This window comes from Delphinus delphis, chromosome 3, assembly GCF_949987515.2.
Source record: "Delphinus delphis chromosome 3, mDelDel1.2, whole genome shotgun sequence".
In the NCBI taxonomy this organism is placed as follows: Eukaryota; Metazoa; Chordata; class Mammalia; order Artiodactyla; family Delphinidae; genus Delphinus; species Delphinus delphis.
The window spans coordinates 71,696,592-71,718,244 of NC_082685.1; the positions used below are offsets into that span (position 1 = coordinate 71,696,592).

Consider the following 21,653-nt stretch of genomic DNA (forward strand, 5'->3'; position numbering starts at 1 on the left):
TCTACCATTAGACCTTACTTAAGTATTTTGTTAGTATTTTTATTAACACTAAGCTTTTCGTTTTCTGATTTGGTATAAACAGAACAAAGCAGAAATGTGGCAGGCAGAAAACGTATAACAGAAAAAGTGAAAAATTAGGGGTTAGGAATGGAAAGTTGATAGTCTTTGTTGTTGTTGTTATAAGGGATGAAGTGAGATTAGGGATATGAGTGAAGATAGAAAGAAATACACATACTGGGTTTCCTCCTCTTTAATATATTATCACCTGTTGAAGCATAGGAGTAGAAACAAGGAAGGCAATCTAAACTTATGGTAATTTTTTCACGAGGAAATTCAGTTAGTTTCCTAAGCAGGATTAATTTCTTTTGAGGAAAATGGGGAAAGAAAATACTTTAAAAGAGGAGAAAGTACTGAGAAACTACAGGAAATATATTTAGAACCTTATAAAACATTTCCCACCTACTGTATATTTCCTATTAACAATTAAGGAGTTTTGCTTTTATTTTGTTTTGTTGTTACTCTCTAGGCACCAAAATGGTACCAGTTGCTGAGTAATAAATACACCAAGTTCAAGTCTGAGATACAGATAAGCATTGCTTTGGAAACGGATACAAAGGCACCAGTGGATAGTTTTAAAGCAAAGGGAGCCCCTCCTCGAGATGGAAGAGGTTTGTACATCATCTGTAAGGTTATTCTCTGAGAAGTTACATCTGTGCACTGGAACTTGAGGAAGGGAGGGGAGGAGGTATTATAGGAAGATAAATGCAGGAGTGTAAACTGATCTTACTCTAGAGCAGCAGACAAACGTTGGGACATTGTTACACATGAACGCTTGTTGCTCTTATCTCTTGTTTACAAAAATTAGAAATGGGGAAAGATTGTCTTTTCTTTATTTGATATGTATAACAGAACAAAACAGAATTTTATATTGTTTATAAAAATAGCTATTTAGGAAAATTTTCTTCCTAGGATGAGTGCAGGATAGCCAAAAATGCTTATGCTGGTCTCTGTTAACTCAGCTTTAGTTTAAGAAAACCTTCATTTTTTTTCCCCTTTATTTTTAAATTAATAAACCTTTTTTTTTAGAGCATTTTTAGGTTCACAGCAAAATTGAGTGGGAAGTACTAAGTGTTCCCAGATATCCACATACACACACAGTCCTCCCCACCACTATCAGCATCTCCCACCAGAGCGGTACATTTGTTGAAATCGATGAACCCACATTGACACATCATTATCACCCAGTATCCATAATTAATATTAGGGTTTGTCCTTGGTATTGTACATTGTATAGGTTTTGACAAATGTGTAAGGACACATATCCATGATTGGCGTCTCCTACAGAATAGTTTCACTGCCCTGAAGATCCTCTATGTTCTGCTTGTTCATCCCTCCCGCCCCTCTGACCCTTGGCAACTACTGATCTTTTTACTATCTCCGTAGTTCTGCTTTTTTCAGAATGTTGTATTGTTGGAATCATGTAGCATGGAGCCTTTTCAGATTGGATTTTTTCACTTAGTAATATGCATTTAAGTTTCTTCTGTGTCTTTTTGTGGCATGATAGGTCATTTCTTTTTAGAGCTGAATAATATTCCATTGTTTGGATGTACCACTGTTTATTTAAACACTCAGCTACTGAAGGGTATCTTGGTTGCTTCCAAGTTGGGGCAGTTAGGAATAAAGCTGTTACAGACATCTCTGCAGGCTTTTGAGCAGACCTGAGTTTTCAATTCATTTGGGTAAATACCAAGGAGCGTGATTACTGGATCTGGTAAAAGCATGCCTAGTTTTATAAGAAACTGCCAAACTGTAAGAGTATATGGTAAGAATATATTTAATTTTGTAAAAAACCAACAAACTGTCTTCCAAAGTGACTACCATTTTGCATTCCCACCAGCAGTGAATAAGAGTTCTTGTTCCTCCATGTCCTTGTCAGCATTTGGTGTTGTCACTGTTTTTGATTTTGTTCATTCTAATAGATGTGTAGTGGTGTCTCATTGTTTTAATTTGCGATTCTCTAGTAATAAATGATGTTAACATCTTTTCATGTGCTTACTTGCCATCAGTATATCTTCTTAAGTGAGGTGTCTGTTCAGGTCTTTTGCCCATTTTTTAATTGGTTGTGTGTTTTGTTTTGTTGCATTTGAAGAGTTCTTTTTATATTTTGGATAACAGTCCTTTATCAAATGTTTCTTTTGCAAATACTTTTTCCAGTCTGTGACTTGTCTTCTCGTTCTTTTGACATTGTTTTTAGTAGAGCAGAAGTTTTTAAATTTTAATGAAATCCACCTCATCCGTTCTTTCATGCATTGTACCTACAGTGTCACATCTAAAAGGTCATTATCATACCCAAGGTCATCCAGGTTTTTCCTGTATTGTCTTTTTAGGATTTAATAAAGTTTTGTGCTTTACACTTTGGTCTATGATCTGGTGGGTATTTTTGGTTTTTTTTTTTTTTTTTTTTGTGGTACGTGGGCCTCTCACTGTTGTGGCCTCTCCCGTTGCGGAGCACAGGCTCCGGACGCGCAGGCTCAGCGGCCGTGGCTCACGGGCCCAGCCGCTCCGCGGCATGTGGGATCTTCCCGGACTGGGGCACGAACCCGTGTCCCCTGCATCGGCAGGCAGACTCTCAACCACTGCGCCACCAGGGAAGCCCTATGATCCATTTTGAGTTCATTTTTGTGAAGGTTTTAAGGTCTGTTTCTGTATTCATTTTTTTTTACATGTGGATGTCCAGTTGTTCCAGCACCACTTTTTGAAAGAGTATCTTTGCGCCATTGTATTTCCTTTGCTACTTTGTCAAAGATCAGTTGACTGTATTTATGTTGGTCTATTTCTAGTCTCTCTATTCTATTTCACTGATCTTTGTGTCTGTTTCACCAGTACCACACTGTCTTGATTACTGTAGCTTTATACTAAGTCTTGAGGTTGAGTATTATCAGTCTTGCGACTCTGTTGTTCTTCAATGTTGAGTTGCCTGTTCTGGGTCTTTTGCTTCTCCATGTAAACTTCGGAATCGTTTTGTCCATGTCCACAAAATAATTTTCTGGGATTTTGATTGGGATTGCATTGATTGTATAGATCAAGTTGGGAAGGACTGACATCCTGACAGTATTGAATTGTCCTATTAGCATAGAATATTTCTCCATTTATTTAGTTCTTCTTTGATTTTATTTATCACAGTTTTATAGTTTACCTCATATAGATCTTCTGCATGCTTTGTTAGATTTATTCCTAAGTATTTAATTGTTTTGGGTGCTAATATAAATGGTATTTTATTTTATTTTTTGATGGTACATTTTTAAGAAATTTTATTTTATATTGGAGTATATTTCATTTACAATGTTGTGTTACTTTCAGGTGTAGAGCAAAGTGATTCAGTTATACATATACGTATATCTGTTCTTTTTCGAATTCTTTTCCCATTTAGGTTATTACAGAATATTGAGTAGAGTTCCCTGCGCTATACAGTAGGTCCTTGTTGGTTATCTATTTTAAATATAGTAGTGTGTATATGTCGGTCCCAAACTCCCAATTTATCCCTCCTCCCCACCTTTCCCCTTTGGTAACCATGAGTCTCTAAGTTTGTAAGTCTCTGGTTTGTAAATAAGTTTATTTGTATCATATTTTTAAAATTTCTACATATAAGTGGTATCATATTAGTCTTTCTCTGTCTGACTTCACTTAGTATGATAGTCTCCATCCATATTGCTGCAAATGGCATTATTTCATTCTTTTTAATGAGTAATATTCCATTGTATACATGTACCACATCTTTTTTATCCATTCATCTGTGGATGGACATTTAGGTTGCTTCCATGTCTTGGCTATTGTAAATAGTGCTGCAGTGAACATTGGGGTACATGTGTCTTTTCAAGTTACGGTTTTCTCCAGATATATGCCCAGGAGTGGGATTGCTGGATCATATGGTTGCTCTATTTTTACTCCATTGGTTTGTTTTTGTTTTTGTTTTTATTTCCATTACTCTAGGAGATGGATTGAAAAAGATATTCCTGCGATTTATGTCAAAGAGTGTTTTTCCTATGATTTCCTCTAACAGATTTATAGTATCTGGTCTTACATTTAGGTCTTTACTCCATTTTGAGTTTATTTTTGTGTATGGTGTTAGAGAATGTTCTGATTTCATTCTTTTACATGTAGCTGTCCAGTTTTCCCAGCACCACTTATTGAAGAGGCTGTCTTTTCTCCATTATATATTCTTGCCTCTTTTGTCGAAGATTAATTGACCATAGGTGCGTAGGTTTATTTCTGGGCTTTCTATCCTGTTCCATTGATCTATCTTTCTGTTTTTGCGCCAGTACCATACTGTTTTGATTACTGTATCTTTGTAGTATAGTCTGAAGTTGGGGAGCCTGATTCCTCCAGCTCTGTTTTTCTTTCTTAGGATTGCTTTGGCTCTTCGGGATCTTTTGTGTCTCCATACAAATTTAAAAATTTTTTGTTGTAGATCTGCAAAAAATGCCATTGGTAATTTGATAGGTATTGCATTAAATCTGTAGATTGCCTTGGGTAGTATAGTCATTTTGACAATATTGATTCTTCCAGTTCAAGAATATGGTATATCTTTCCATCTGTTTGTGACATCTTTGATTTGTTTCATCAGCATCTTATAGTTTTCAGAGTACAGATCTTTGTCTTCTTAGGTAGGTTTATTCCTAGGTATTTTATTCTTTTTGATGTGATGGTAAATGGGATTGTTTCCTTAATTTCTCTTTCCGATCTTTCATTGTTACTGTATAGAAATGCAAGAGATTTCTCTCTATTAATCTTGTATCCTGCAACTTTACCTAATTCATCGTTGAGCTCTAGTAGTTTTCTGGTAGCATCTTTAGGATGTTCTATGTATAGTATCATGTCATCTGCAAACAGTGACAGTTTTACTTCTTCTCTTCCAATTTGGATTCCTTTTATTTCTTTTTCTTCTCTGATTGCCGTGGCTAGGACTTCCAAAACTATGTTCAATAAAAGTGGTGAGACGGAATGCTTTCAGCTGTTCCTGATTGTGAATGGTTAGCTGTGGGTTTGTCATATATGGCCCTTATTATGTTGAGGTAAGTTCCTTCTGTGCCCACTTTCTGGAGAGCTTTTAATCATAAATGGGTATTGAATTTTGTGAACAGCTTTTGCTGCATCTCTTGAGATGATCATATGGTTTTTATTCCTTAGTTTGTTAATGTGGTGTATCACACTGATTGATTTGCAGATATTGAAGAATCCTTGCATCCCTGGGGTAAATCCCACTTGATCGTGGTGTATGATCCTTTTAATATATTGTTGGATTTGGTTTGCCAGTTTTTTGTTGAGAATTTTTGCATCTATGTTCATCAGTGATATTGGCCTGTGTTCCTCCATGGGTTTATCCTGCCTGGGACTCTCTGCGCTTCGTGGATTTGAGTGTTTCCTTTCCCATGTTAGGGAAGTTTTCACCTATGATCTCTTCAGATGTTTCCTTGGGCCCTTTCTCTCTCTTCTCCTTCTGAGACCCCATGTAATGAGAATGTTGTTGCCTTTAATGTTGTTCCATGGGTCTCTTAGAATGTCTTCATATCTTTCCATTTTTTTTCGTTTATTCTGTTCTGCAGCAATATATCCACCATCTGTCTTCTAACTCACTTATCCATTTTTCTGCCTCATTTAGTTTGCTATTGATTCCTGCTAGTGGGCTTTTTGTTTCAGTTCTTGTATCGTTCATCTCTGTTTGCTTGTTCTTTAGATCTTCTAGCTCTTTATTAAACATTTCTTGTATCTTTTCAGTCTCTGCCTTCATTCTTTTTTGAGATCTTGGATCATCTTTACTATCATTACTCTGAATTCTTCTTCATGTGTATTGCGTATCTCCACTTCACTTAGTAGTTCTTCTGGGGTTTTATCTTGTTCCTTCGTCTGGGACATACTCCTCTGGCATCTCATTTTGTCTAACTTTCTGTGATTGAGGTTTCTGTTCCACAGACTGCAGGGTTGTAGTTCTTGCTTCTGTTTTCTGCCCACTGGTGGATGAGGCCCAACTAAGAGGCTTGTGCAGGCTTCCTGGTGGGAGTTTCCTGCCCACTTGTGGGTGGCCTGGGTCTTGACCCTCTGGTGGGTAGGGCTGTGTCAAGGGATTTGTTTAGCGGGAAGCTGTGGGCTCAGAAAGACTCAGCCTGTCTCCTGATGGGTGGGGCTGTGTTCCTGCCCTGTTGGTTGTTTGGCCTCAGGTGTCCCAGCACTGGAGCCTACAGGCTGTTGGGTGGGGCCAGATCTTGGGGAGAAAATTGCAGTCTCCAGGACAGCTCACGCCAATGAGTACTCCCCAGAAGTACTGCCACCAATGTCTCTGTCCCTGCAGTGAGCCACAGCTGCCCCCTGCCTTTCCCGGAGATCCTCCAGTACCAGCAGGTAGGTCTGGCCCGGGCTCCTATGAGATCACTGCTTTTTCACCTGGGTCCTGGTGTGCCTGAGACCTTGTGTGCACCCTCCAAGAGTGGAGTTTCTGTTTCCTCCGGTCCTGTGGATTTCCTGCGATCAAACCCCACAGGCCTTCAAAGCCAGTTTGCTCTGGGGGCTCCTCCTTCCCATGCCAGACCTCCAGGCCAGGGAGCCTGACATGGGGCTCAGAACTTTCACTCCTGTGGGAGAACCTCTGTGACATAATTATTTTCCAGTTCGTGGGTCGCCCACCCAGGGGGAATGGGATTTGATTTTACTGAGTTTGCGCCCCTCCTACCCTGTCTTTGTGGCTTCTCTATCTTTGGATGTAGGATATCTTTTTTGGTAGGTTCCAGCATTTTTTTTGTTGATGGTTGTGCGTCAGTTAGCTGTGATTTTGGTGTTTTTTGGGAAGAGGTGAGCTTACATCCCCTACTCTGCCATCTTGTCTCCGTGGTGGTTAATTTTCTGCAAATGGTATTTTAAATTTCAAATGCCACTTGTTTATTATTGGTCTGTAGTGAAGCAGTTGACTTTTGCATATTAACCTTGTCTCCTGCAGCCTTGTTATAATTGCTTATTATTAGTTCCAGTAGTAGGTTTTTTTGTTTTGTTTTTGGTCTTTCCATAGATGGTCATTCTACAGTTACTTGCAAACAAAGACAGTTTTGTGTCTTTCTTTCCAATATGCATGACTTTGTTTCTTTTCTTGTGTTCCTGCATTAGCGAGGACTTACAGTGTGCTATTGAAAAGCAGTAGTGAAAGGGGACATCCTTGCCGTACTCCTGATCTTAGTGGGAAAGCTTCTTACCATTAAGTATGATGTTAGCTGTAGATTTTTTGTAGATGTTCTTTATCAGGTGAGGAGGTTACTCTCTATTTCTAGTTTGCAGAGTGTTTTATCATGAATGAGTGTTGGATTTTGTCAAATGCTTTTTCTGCATGTATTCACACAATCATGTGGTTTTTCTTCTTTAGCCTGTTGACATGATGGATTACATTAATGGCTTTTTGAATGTTGAACCAGTCTTGTGTACCTTGAATAAATCCATTTGGTTGTGGTGTATAGTTCTTTTTACACATTGTGTTGATTTTATTGGCTAATACTTTGTTGAGGATTTTTACATCTATGTTTATGAGATATTGGTCTGTTGTTTTCTTCTCTTGTAATCTCTTTGCTTGGATTTCATATTAGGATAATGCTAGTCTCATATAATGAATTAGGAAGTATTCCCTCTGCTTCTGTCTTGTGGGAAAAAAAAATTGTAGAGCCTTGGTATAATTTTTTCCTTGAATGTTAGGTAGAATTCACCAGTGAATCCATCTGGATCTGGTGTTTTCTGTTCTCTAAAGTTATTGATGCAATTTCATTAAGTGATATAGGCCTATTCAGATTGTTTCTTCTTGTGTGTGTTTTAGCAGATTGTGTTTTTGAAAGGAATTGTCCATTTCATCTAGGTTATCAAACTTGTGGGCATAGAGTTGTTCATAGCATTCCTTTATTAAACTTTTAATTTCCATGGGAATCTGTAGTGATGTCCCCTTTTTCATTTCTGTTAATAGTAATTTGTGTCTTCTTTATTTTCTTAGGCTGGCTAGATGCTTATTGATTTTATTGATCTTTTCAAAGAACCAGGTTTTGATTTTGTTAAATTTTTTCTCCATTGATTTCCTGTTTTCAATTTCATTGATTTTTGCTCTAGTTTTTATTGTTTCTCTTCTTCTGCTTACTTTGGATTTAATTTGCTCCTCTTTTTCTGTTTTCCTAAGATTGAAGTGTAGATTATGGATTTTTTTTTTTTTGCCTTTTAGTGTGCCTTGTAATTTTTTATTGAAAGATGGACATGATATACTGGGTAAAGGAAAATAGACTTTTAGTAATATAGCGGTAAGGGGGAGGGGAAGCATTCTATAGTCTTGTGATTAGGTTTCAGTCTTGGTGAGGCTGTGTCCCCTGTACTGTTTGGGCTTGTCTGGTACTAGATTTTGGTTATGCATCTTTGGCAGGCCTATTAAGATGCTCTGTTCTCATTGCATCTTATCAGGTGGCGCACTATTTTGATGTAGTCTCATTACTGATTATGTTCACTTGATTACTTGATTATGGTGGTGTGTGTCTGTGTTCTCAACTATAAACTCTTGTTTTCTTTTGTACTTAATAAATATTTTGTGGGGAAGATTTAGAAAATTAGAAAAATATTTATTCTTCATTATACCTTCAATTTGTTCGCTTATTTGTATTGCCTAAGTATGGACTTGACAGTTTTCTCTTTATTTAGCGGGTTATAATCTTTAGCCATCATTATTTGTCCCAGATTTGGGCATTGAGAACCCCTTCAAACTGCTTCTGTTTCCTTTTTATGATCTCAGTAATCCTTTGAGCTTTTTTTAAAAACTGTTTATTTATTTATTTATTTATTTATTTGGCTGTGTTGTGTCTTAGTTGCAGCACATGGGATCTTCGTTGTGGCATGCAGGATTTTTTGTTGTGGCTCGCGGGCTTCTCTCCAGTCGTGGTGCGGGCTCTAGAGTGCGCCGGCTCAGTAGTTGCGGCACATGGGCTCTCTAGTTGTGGTGCACGAGCTCTAGAGTGCGTGGACTCAGTAGCTGTGGTGTGCAGGTTTAGTTGCCCCGCAGCATGTCGTATCTTAGTTCCCTGATCAGAGATCCAACCTGCATCCCCTGCATTGGAAGGCGGATTCTTTACCACTGGACCACCAGGGAAGTCTCTTTGTGCTTTTTTTTTTTTCCTGGTATAAGAAGATGGTCCAGGTTCATCAAATAATTTTCCTATCTCAGCCCTGGATTCAGCCATTACTTTAAGGAGCCCTGCTTCTTTTTAGAAGAGAATGATGTTTACAAGTCAAGATCCAGCTGCTAGGTGTGCTGTTGGGGTGTTGTTCCCATGTATGTATACATACACATGCAGACACATGGATACATTTACACAGACACACGTATATATACATATATACTTTATATATCGATTTGCCCATATATATACTGAACAACATACATTCACATTGACACGTTCAATCCTTTTAATCCTACACCACAAGATTTATCCTAGTGTTCTCCCTTTCTGATAATGCGAGACCTGTCATAGTATTTTGACCTCTTAAGCTCTGCTGACCTTACTATTTAATGGCTACCTTTATTAAAGTACTTAATTGTCAGGTACTGTGCTAAGTGCTTTTGTTATCTAATTTGATCTTCTCAACAACACTGTAAAATCTTTGCAGAAGGAAAAATGGAGACTAAAGGAGATCATATAATTTTCCCATACAACTACTGAATGACAGAACTAGGGTTGGAACTTTGGTCTATGTGAATGTAGTGTCTATACTCTTAACCATTAAACTATTTTTAGCTAGTGCTACTGTAAGCACATTTCTTTTGGCTTAACTCCTGAAGGAGTCGAGGATTGCTGGTTTACAGGGTATGCATATATAAAATTTTGATAAGCCCTGATATATTACCCTCCAAAAGGTTGTACTAGTCTGTACCTACCAATGTGGAGAGTGCCAACCTGCTGGCAATCTCCCTGACACTGAATATTGTCTATTATTTTAGTTTTGTGTAGTTTTGTTTTTTTCATTAATCAGTTTTGAAAAATCCTTGTCCCTCTCCAGTCTCTTCATAACGAAGCCTATTTGATTATAGCTCTTCTCTCCTCAAAATTGTTTTATTGTTTTCTCTTATTCTTAGAAAACTATCCAAATGTTTCAGCATGGTGTTCAAGGAAGCTCTTTATGATATGGCCTCTCCCCACTTTCTCTCACTCTATGATCCAGCATGCCATATCTATTTCAGTTCTCTAACCACATGCTTTCTCTTGCTTCAGTGTCTTTGTATATATTGTTTCTTCTGCCTAGAACACCATTTTCCACTCCCTCATTCTCTATCTAGTCACCTTGCTCTTTTTAGCCAAGTTTTACTTATTTTTCAGTTCGCAGTTTAGATTTACTTCCTTGGGGCAACCTGTGATACCTTTTCTACATGGTTTATTAAATTGAAATCAAAGGAAACCTTACTGAGATGTTAACTGTATCTGTGAAAACTGCCAAGTAAATTAAAAAGTATAACCAGCTTTCAAAATCTTATAATGGTTTATGGCAAACTACAATGTAGTTTAATTGTGTTTTTTTCCATAAAGTACCTGCCGGCCTGTCTGGACTTGACGCAAAGGACATTGTGGCGGTGCTGAATGAGGAGGGAGGCTATCATCAGATTGGACCAGCAGAGTATTGTACTGACTTCTTCATGATGTCCGTGACCATAGCATTCGCCACCCAGTTGGAGCAGGTGAGATGAGTGATTCATGGAGAACTTGAAAACATTTTATTTTTAAAATCTGTCTTTTAGGTATTAAAAAGACTTGCAAGTAGACTTACAAAAATAATTTAGAAAAATGTTTTCTTTCATATCAGAAAGCATTTTTGTTTTAGGAAAAGAATAAATTGGGATGATCTTGGTAGTAAGAGAATAAATTAAATCTCTTAGAATTTAGAAGAAAGACCATAAATAAGCATTGTTTCACATTGTATTGTGTGACATTGTAAAGACTGTTATGAAATGATTTTTTTCTAAGTGTTAAATACTTTACTTTTTGGAGAAATATACAATGTTGGGAACATTGTCTCAGTCAGACCTTAATAGCTGTCAGGTCTGGGATTAGATTTTACCTTATTTACACACTAACAAATTAGCCTACATACTGCCAGAAGACAGAAGATTCTTGGGTCAGAGAGAAAGGAGTGTACTACTCTTAGCACAGCAAGCAACATGAATATCAGCATATTTCTTGCAGTTCCCCCTATCCCAAGTCCCATGGAGGTGACATAGAGGGGCTCAGGTGGTTGCTCCACACTCATTGGGAGCGTGTCACAGCTGAGGAACACAGAACTTAGGGAATGTACGACTTTTACTGTAAGTAGTCTAGGTCTTTGTCTGGGAAGACACGTTGCTTTATGAAAGTTATGAGCTGCATAAACAACGCTGGGAGATGGCCTGGGTAAGAGTGGTCAGGGCCTTGCATTCTTGTTACACTCAGCAAGAATGTGCAGGGATGCTCAGGGCCTGTTGCCGATTGCTTCCTCCCAGCATTGGTACAACACAAAAGTAGCTGTTATTTCATTGTCCTTTTCAGGATCGAGTCCAGATTTTTTGACATTATGTTGATCTATAGCACCTGAAATAAATTAATACTTTAAAAAATAGAGAATATGGCTTATGACTTTAAATTTTTTATCAGACTATTCACTTTCTTAGTGGTATACATTTCCCAGATAATCCGCATTCATAAGTGAAATATGAGTTAGTGACCACACTAAATCTTAATAAGATCTATCAGGTAAAGATTTTTCTCAGGAAATGTGTTTAGCTCTGTTGCACTGAATTCATGCCCACTACAAAAAGTACTTTTTATATATACGTATTCTTTGAGCTTTTTCTCTCCCAATTTGGTACTGTCATTTTCTCATTGACACTATATATATGTGATTTTGTCTCTCTCCATCAATTTCCTTTTTCTCCTCTCTTCAAAAAGCTCTGCTTGTGGATTGCCCCGGCTTAATATGCCACCCTGGTTGGGGGGGAAGCTAGATGTCCACTGTTTGTTCATTAACCACATCAGAACACACATTAGATAGTGAGTCTACTGTGTTTTTACTGTGTTATTATTAAATACCTGCAAAGTATTTTAAATTGCTACTTTATTTTTAAAAATATTTTTTCAACTCCCTAGGAAGGCATAATTTTACTTGTGTTATGTTTTGTGAAATAGGTATGTATTCACTACTTTGCTAATGTTGTATTTAATCCTAGCACAACTTTAGGGGATTATTATTTTCATTTTTGAGATGAGGAAACCAAGTTTTGAGAAAGTTTTTTAGCTAGTAAATATTCTAGGAATTTCTGGCCATATGGTCACTCTCCACATTCTCTTGTTCCCATATTTTGCTCTCTTGTCTCTGAAGGGATTTTGGAGTAAGATCAATTTGAGTTGGAATCTAATTCTCACTACTTACTGGCTTCTTTAACTTAGGCAATTTACTTAACCTTTCTCAGACTTGAATTTTCTCAGTTGTATGGTGGCAGTAGTACCAGCCTTGTGGGTGTGCATGAGGAATGAGATAAAACTAATGTGCTTAACATGTAGTTTGTATGTGTGAACCTATATTTATATAGTGAAAGCTTGTGGGTAATTGACCTACTGAATCCACGACTAAAACTAATACAGTTCTTGGTAATACAAAGGACAAGTCACTCAGTTTAGTTAAAAATAAAAAAACAGATTGATGTCTGGCAAGCTATTTGCTATCTCTGATAAAAATTAAGCCAAGTAGGTTCCTCAAAAGATTAAACAGAATTACCATAGAACCCAGCAATTTCACTACTGGGTATATATCAAAAGAATTGAAAACAAGGTATTCAAATAAAAACTTGTACATAAATGTTCATAGCAGCACTATTTACAGTATCCCAGAATATCACAGAAATAACCCAGATGTCCATTTATGGATGAATAGATTAACAAAATAAATAAATACACACACACACACACACACACACACACTCTGGAGTATTATTTAACTATAAAAGAAATGAAGTACTGATACATGCTACAACAAGGATGAATGTTGTAAACATGTTGCGTGAAATAAGCCAGACACAAAAGGTCACATACTGTATGAGTCCATTTATATAAAATATCCAGATGGGCAGACCCATAAAGACAAAACGCAGATTTGTGGTCACCAGGGGAGGGAGAAGTTATGGGGGAGTGGAATAGGAGTGGCTGCTCAGTGGTTCTGGTGTTTCTGTTTGGGGTGATGGAAAAGTTCTGGAACTAGGTAGCGGTGATGGTTGCACAACATTGTGAATGTACTTAATGTTCCTGAACTGTACAGTTTTTAATGGTTAAAATGATAAATTTTCTGTTATGTGTATTTTACAATAATTTTTTAAAACACAAAAAATTAAGCCCAATAATTTATTCATCCCTTGATACTGCTTAGTATTACTTGTTTGCTTTTTTCACTCTTTATGGACAAGCCAAGGATTTTAAAAAATAGTTTAGTTTTTTTCTTCTCAAGCTAGTCAAAGGTAGTGTGAGAAAGCATCTAGCAATAAACAAACATACCTTTCAGATGCAAACAAGTGACTTAGAACATTGATACTATAAAGTAGTAGAACGCAGGAATGAAATTAGAGTAAGAATACTGGATTGTGATAATCTTGCTTCCTTTTTAAATATTGAAATTAGGGCAAAAAACCTGTTTCTAAATCCAAGGATGATAAAGGATTTTTAAAAGCATCTCTTCTCTTAGTGGGAATTACTTAGAATTAAATGTGCTATGAAATATAAAAGGGCTATCTTCATTTCTTAAAATTTTTATTGCTTTCTGACTATGGAAGAAAGTAAAAGAAAATGAAAGTCTCTTTTAATTAAACTCCTCAGAAATAATCACCCATAAGAGCAGTATATTCTTTTCCTCAGATATTTTCCCATTCACATAATAGCTGACTGTGTGCTAGGCCGACTTGTAGACGTGAACATGTATTATCTCTTTTAATCCTTCCAAGAACCGTAAGAGAAATGGAGGTACAGAGTGATTAAGTACTTGTCTAAAGTCTCATAGCAAGCCATTGGTGGAACCAAAGTTGAGGGTCGGGGCTTACTCCAGAATATGCACTCTCAACAACTAAAAGTGTATAGGTGTTGGCTCTCAATAAATATAAATCTACATGATTAAAATCTAATCAAACAAATACATTTTAAAGTATAGGATTAAAGTAATAACTTGCTTTGTATATAAAATACGTTTAATATAAAATAAATAACTTTATTGACTATTTACTATGTGCTCAGTACTGGGTTGTTTTAATCTAAGTGGTTAGTACTTTTATTTTCACAAACTTACAGACTTACAAACTGTCCTGTAAGTTTTTTTGACCTAAAAATATTTTAGGTAACTTTCATGTCACTATATCATTATTTAGGAGCCATATTGTTTGATAACTATAATATTTTTAAGCCATTTCCTGTTGCAGAACATGTCAGTTACTTATAGTCTGTTACTTTTAACAATGTGCTAGCAAACATTAAAGGTCTGTTAAAAGGTATTTTGCATTTTATGGGACAAGCATCCCATGTCTTCATGTCACATAGCCAGGAAACTACCAGCTTTGAGAAGTAACACTCCTAGTATGGAAGATATCCTTTCTTTTTTTTTTTTAATTTTGTATTAGACTGTAGTTGCTTTACAATGTTGTGTTAGGTGTACAGCAAAATGATTCAGTTATACATACATACATATATATATATTCTACTTAAGTTACTACAGAATACTGAGCAGAGTCCCCTGTGCTATACAGCAGGTCCTTGTTGGTTATCTGTTTTAAATATAGTGCTGCGTATATGTCAATCCCAAACTCCCAATTTATCCCTTCCCCCCCACCTTTCCCCTTTGCCAACCATAAGTTTATTTTCCATGTCTGCAGATCTGTTTCTGTTTTGTAAATAAGTTCATTTGTATCATTTTTTTCCCACATATAAGTGGTATCATATGATATTTGTATTTCTCTGTCTGACTTACTTCACTTAGTACAATAATCTTTAGGTCCATCCATGTTGCTGCAAATGGCATTGTTTCATTTTTTTTAATGGCTGAGTAGTATTCCATTGTATATGTGTACCACATCTTCTTTATCCATTCATCTGTCAATGGACATTCAGGTTGTTTCCGTGCCTTGGCTATTGTAAACAGCACTGCAGTGAACATTGGGGTGCATGTATCCTTTCAAACCATGGTTTTCTCTGGATATATGCCCAGGAGTGGGATTGCTGGATCGTATGGTTGCTCTATTTTTAGTTTTTTAAGGAAACTCCCTACTGTTCCCCTCTGAGCATATTTGTGTGTGGATGATTTACTACCTTTACTTTATGTTTGCCTTTACTGGTGAGCCTTCCCATTTGTAATTTTCTTTTTTGTAGTTGTGTCCTTTTCTTTTCTACCTAGAGAAGTTCCTTTAGGATTTGTTGTAAAGCTGGTTTGGTGGTGCTGAATTCTCTTAGCTTCTGCATGTCTGTAAAGCTTTTGATTTCTCTATCAAATCTGAACAAGAGCCTTGCTGGGTAGAGTATTATTGGTTGTAGGTTTTGCCCTTTCATCACTTGAAATATATTGTGCCACTCCCTTCTGGCCTGCAGAGTTTCTGCTGAAAAATCAGCTGATAACCTTATGGGGATTCCCTTGTATGTTATTTGTTGCTTTTCCCTTGTTCCTTTTAATATTATCTCTTTGTCTTTAATTATTGTCAGTTTGATTAACATGTTCTCTGCATGTTCCTCCTTGGGTTTGTCTTGCCTGGGACTCTGCACATCCTGGACTTGGGTGACTATTTCTTTTCCCATGTTAGGGAAGTTTTCAGTTATCTCTTCAGATATTTTCTCAGGTCCTTTCTCTCTTTTTCTGGGACCCCTATACCTACATACGAATGAGTTCTGTTCTGAGAGTGCATTTGTAAGTACTATTTGTTCGTAAGTCCAATGAAGTTAGCCTAGGTAACCAACTAACACAATCAGCTGTATAGTACTGTACTGTAATAGGTTTATAATACTTTTCACACAAATAATACATAAGAAGAAAACATTTTTAATCTTACAGTATAGTACCTTGAAATGTATGGTAGTACAGTACAACAGCTGGCATACAGGGGCTGGCATCAAGTGAACAGGCAAGAAGAGTTACTGACTAGAGGAGGGAGAGGAGGTGGGAGATGGTAAATCTGAAGGATTATCAGCAATAGATGGAGGGTAAGCCGCAGTTTCACTCATGCCTGACATTGATGGCACAGGTTCTGGTTCCTTGCTGGAACCAGATGCATGTTTGCATCTTTGAAATTTCGCAACTTGAAAGTTCGTATGTAAGGGACTTACTGCATTGCGAATGTTGGTGCTCTTAATGTTGTCCTAGAGGCCTCTGAGAGTGTCCTTGCTTCTTTTCATTCTTTTTTCTTTATTCTGCTCTGTGGTTGTGATTTTCACCATTCTTTCTTCCAGGTCACTTATCTGTTCTTCTTCCTTGTTTATTCTGCTATTGATTTCTACTAGTGTATTTTTCTTTTCAGTTATTTTATTGTTCATCTCTGTTAGTTTGTTCTTCAGATCTTCTAGCTCTTTGTTAAACATTTTTTGTATCTTCTCAATCTGTGGCTCCATTCTTTTTCCAAGACCTTGGATCATCTTTCCTATCATTACTCTGAATTCTTTTTCGTGTAGATTGCCTGTCTCCACTTCACTTACTTGTTCTTTTGGGGTTTTATCTTGTTCCTTTGTCTGGGACATATTCCTCTGTCATGTCATTTTGTCTGTCTTTCTGTGATTGTGGTTTCCATTCTGCAGACTGCAGGGCTGTAATTCTTACGACTTCTGCTCTCTGCCCCCTGGTGGATGAGGCTGGTCTTAGTGGCTTGTGCGGACTTCCTGATGGGAAGGACTTGTTCCTACCCACCGGTGGGTGGACTTGGGTCTTGTCCCTCTGGTGGGCAGGGCCATGTCAGGGGGTGTGTTTATTGGGAAGTTGTGGGCTCAGGAAGTCTTTAAGCAGCCTGTCTGCTGATGGGTGGGGCTGTGTTGGTTGCTTGGCCTGAAGCATCCCAGTACTGGAGCCTAGAGGCTGTTGGATGGGGCCAGGTCTTGGTGAGAAAATGGTGGCTTCTAGGAGGGCTCATGCCAATGGGTACTCCCCAGAAATACAACCACCAGTGTCTTTATCTCAGTAGTGAGCTACAGCCAACCCCTGCCTCTACAGGAGACCCTCCAATGCCAGCAATTAGGTCTGGCCCAGGTTCTTATGAGGTCACTGCTCTTTCCCCTGGTTCCTGGTGCACACAAGACCTTGCGTGCACTCTCCAAGAGAGGAGTTTCTGTTTCCCCTGGTCCTGTGGATTTCCTGTGATCAAATCCCTCTGGCCTTCAATGCCAGATGCCTTGCAGGCTCTGCCTCCCGATTCCAGACCCCCAGGCTGGGGATTGTGATATGGGGCTCAAAACTTTCATTCCAGTGGGAGAACCTCTGAGATACAATTATTTTGCAGTTTGTGGGTTGCCCACCCAGCAGGTATGGGATTTGATTTTATCGTGATTGTGCCCCTCCTACCATCTCCTTGTGGCTTCTTGTTTGTCTTTGGATGTAGGATATCTTTTTTGGTAGGTTCCACCTTTTTTTTTGTCGATGGTTGTTCAGCAGTTAGTTGTGATTTTGGGTGTTATTCTTGAGAAGAGGTGAGCTCATGTCCTCCTCCGCCATCTTGTTCCACCCCCAGTAAACATTTCATTTGTGAAGGGCTCCATTTTCCCCCTGCAGCAGCTCCTTACAGTGGGCGGAAGACAGCCTTTTGTAACTTAATTTATAGGTCTCCAAGTTTTGTAAGAGTAGCTACAAAGCTTTTTTTTTTCCCATCAAAAGAAGTTATAGTAAATACCTTGGATTAAGATTTTTAAAAAACCTTCTCTCATTTACAGAGAGGATGGTGGAGTAAGGATATGTGGAAATAAGGAAAGCTCAGTGTAAAATATTTGACCACTTTCTTCTAAAAGAACTTTTATGGAGTTTTCATCGACTAGTTGAATGAAACATAAGCTTTAAAACAACATTAATGTATAAAAATATTTTAGTCTCTGTGCTTGTGTAAGATAAACCTTTAAAAATTAAACTAGTGATTTGGTAGTAATTTGGCAGAGATTTAGAAATTTTGAGTTATTAATTTAAGGCTTGAAATAAAAAATCATTTTAGCAAATATTTTTGGAGGTTGTCAGACATCTTTAAGGATGTTTAGTGGTTTATAATATAATAATCCTTTTTTTCTTAAATATTTAGTTAATTCCATGTACCATGAAACTTCCAGAAAGACGGCCTGAGTTTTTCTTTTACTATTCTTTACTGGGGAATGATGTTACAAATGAACCCTTCAATGATTTGATCAACCCAGACTTTGAGCCAGAGAGAGCATCTGTTCGAATACGTAGCAGTATAGAAATTCTTCGTGTTTACCTGGCTCTTCAGTCTAAACTACAGGTAGGTATGGCAGAGAATTGTTTCCTATGAGATGATTTTTTTAAGCATTAAAGAGGTACCCAAACTCTGTCTTATTTCTGAAGTGGATATCATCTTTCTGCCACATCTTTTAATTTTTAAGGAATTATCCTGACTTGTACAGTCACAGCATGACAGTTACTTCAGAATTTTAGGAGATATACCGCCTTACTTTGTTACTGTGGAAAGAGGTAGATCAGTTATCGGTCATTTATAATAAAAAGTTGTACCTGGAGCTTAAAGCTGCGGGCACCAGGCAGGTTTTATTATTGTTAGTGGAGATTAGCTGTCACCACACAGATCACACTCTAGATTTCAGAATTTATACACCTTATTGCTATTAAAATCAAAGAGATAAAACAACTTTCTAAAACCTGTTCTTGAACTTGGTAGTTTTGTAAACCAGTTTTAAATTGGACTTTATTTAAAAGTGAACCTTATCTAGTCCAAAATTACTTTTCTGTTTGTTATGATTAATTTTAATCAGACTGAAATGGGTGGTGAAGTAGGGTGGGGTAGTCATTTTTTTTTATAGTAAAGTGATCATTCATTAGACTTTGCGTTTTGAGTGGATAGTGAAAAGAGGCATTAAGAAATTTTAGTGGAACTAAATTTTAGAGGTGGTTCTGCTAAATCCAAGGTATTTATTTAGAAAGTTGAAGATGATATAAAATGAAATGCAGGAAAAAAGCACTTTGAATTTTATCTTATAAAATTCCTTACCAAAACTATTTATTAGTTTGATTCTCATGGACATTTAAGTCATAAAAATCCTTTCTCTCCAGCCCATTAAAAATATCACACCTAATAACATTAGGACTGTTATAGGTCATTGCTGATAGTAGAATTAAAAGTTTTGTTTTGTTTTGTTTTGTGGTAAGCGGGCCTCAGTGAATACCTAGTATCCATTGTTCATATGAATACTAGGTTTGCTGTGGCTTCAATGTAGTAAGGGAAAAGAATAGTTATGTGACACATATCTGGAGCAGCCTTTCTTTTTTTTTTTGGTCGTTGCAAAAGGTGGTAATGTTTAAGTTTTGATTAGCTAGCAGTGATTAACAGTACATTCCACCACCCCAGAGGTATTCTCTTTTACCTTTCACTGTTAAGCACTCTGTTTTATATATAAAGTTTGAAAAGCAAAAAAAGAGAGAAAGAAACATTCATGGTGTTTTATGGGTGAATAAAACAGAATTATTTGAGGTTCTTTATTTTCCAAATAGGGCTGGACCCACTCACTTATTTTTTAAGAACTGTGTTTAGTGTTATAATGGAAATAGAAAATTTGTTTTCCGTTTAAATTCATATATTCATGATATAATTTGCATATGTAAGATAGCATAGTAAAATATTAAAGTAACCATAGCTCACCAAAGAGACAGAAAAGAGAACGTGATAACATAGGAGGGTACAGTACTGAAAGGAAAAATGAAAAGAATTAATAACTTTATTATTGAGTTCTGGGTAAATTTTGTGCTTTAGCAACAGTTTTAACAATCATGTGTAGGTACCTTAGTCACTGCAGGTCAATAAGATAATCTGCATTCTGTTTTCCTTCTATGGATCATTTTATAACTTTTTGTTAAGTTTGTGTGTTTAGAATAAAGGAGAAAATATAAAGCCTGATTTTGATTTTCCCTGTCATATTAGATCCACCTCTGCTGTGGAGACCAGTCACTGGGAAGTACAGAAATACCCTTAACCGGACTACTGAAAAAGGGTAGTACAGAAATCAACCATCGCCCAGTCACAGTTGAAGGTGCTTTTATTCTGGACCCTCCAAACCGAGCCAAACAAAAGCTTGCACCTGTTCCTGTGGATCTAGCCCCCACTGTGGGAGTGTCTGTGGCTCTGCAGAGAGAAGGCTTAGATGCCCAGGCAAGTAGTGACCCTCCTTCCCCTCCTCCAGCTTCTTCGATGTAGTTCATGATTAGTCACAAAAGTTGAGCTTCAGAAGCATTACCCCGCATAAGAAAGTATTTATTATTCTTAGGTAGTGGCCTCCATTATATGATAACCTCCTCTCCAAAAAGACCCTTGTGAAAAGTGCTGTGGCTTCTGCCGCATTTCATAGGTGACACTGTCCAGAGCCCTTCAGTCCAGTCTTTTCATGTAGTGAAAACCATTCCCCACACCCCCAGCTCGTAGTCAGTGACTGTGGCAGAAGAGGGACTACGGTAGAAGAGAATATTTTTAGACCCAGTTTCTGGTAATCTGCGTTAATGGATCCTTTTTGGTTGACTCAGCCTTAGCTAAGATAAGGTTTTTGGCTCAGTATTTTATAGTCCTCATACTGTCTCTAGGCAATAGAGACATTTATTTGAACATACATGTTTTTTGATTATATATAGCCCCAGAATCAACTTTAGTGTCATGGTTCTTTTAAAGAACTGATTTTTATGTAGGCTGAACTGAAGTGAGAGTTTAAAAAGACATATATGCATGTATTTTTAGAGGATAGTGGAGCAAAGGAAGAAAATCATACTAGACTTCTGGGTTTTTGGTTTTTTGTTTGTTTTCTAGTAATATAGACCTCCTTTGTATTGCTTTGGTAGGAATAACCATTCCCAAGGACACCTATGCCTGACTTCTTTTACTGAATATCCCTTCTTATGCATTAGGATGCATTTTGATACGGAGCTCTGGATATCATATTTCCTTCCTGTTCATCTTCCTTTTTATGGTCCTAGATGCTATAAGAAAATTTGCAAATTATGAAGAGAAATAGACTAGGAATGTCCAAACTGGGAAAGGAAGCTAATATTTTTTAAAAACAACATCACAATTTTTGCTTAATTATGAAGGAGAGTTCTTTGCAAATTATACTTTATTTAAAAATTGTTTTTAGTCTTTAATTGAATTAAAGACCCAGAATGAACATGAGCCACACCATTCAAAGAAGACAGTTTTCACCCCCACAAAGGAGAAGACACACACTGGGGTCAAGTCTCCACGCATGTCCCCTGTTCCACCTCACAGTCAGTCACCTCCAACAAGAGACGACGCAACAGAAAGTGAAGTGGAAAGCTTACAATATGATAAGGACACAAAACCGAATCCAAAGGGTAAGGTATTCTTTTCACAGATCTTTTAGGTATAGATTTTTCAGCCATCTAATAAATGA

The 21,653-nt window shown here is 37.3% G+C and overlaps 1 protein-coding gene across 5 annotated transcripts in view; it reads left to right on the plus strand.

Moving 5' to 3' along the window:
• CEP120 (centrosomal protein 120) overlaps positions 1 to 21,653 on the plus strand; it is a 79,306-nt gene that overhangs the window by 9,411 nt on the left and 48,242 nt on the right. For all 5 annotated transcript variants that reach the window (XM_060008950.1, XM_060008951.1, XM_060008952.1 and 2 more), the window contains 5 exons: positions 527 to 668; positions 10,584 to 10,732; positions 18,314 to 18,511; positions 20,180 to 20,407; positions 21,378 to 21,594. In XM_060008950.1, the coding sequence (XP_059864933.1) occupies positions 527 to 668; positions 10,584 to 10,732; positions 18,314 to 18,511; positions 20,180 to 20,407; positions 21,378 to 21,594 (934 nt within the window). The remainder of the gene's footprint in view (positions 1 to 526; positions 669 to 10,583; positions 10,733 to 18,313; positions 18,512 to 20,179; positions 20,408 to 21,377; positions 21,595 to 21,653) is intronic.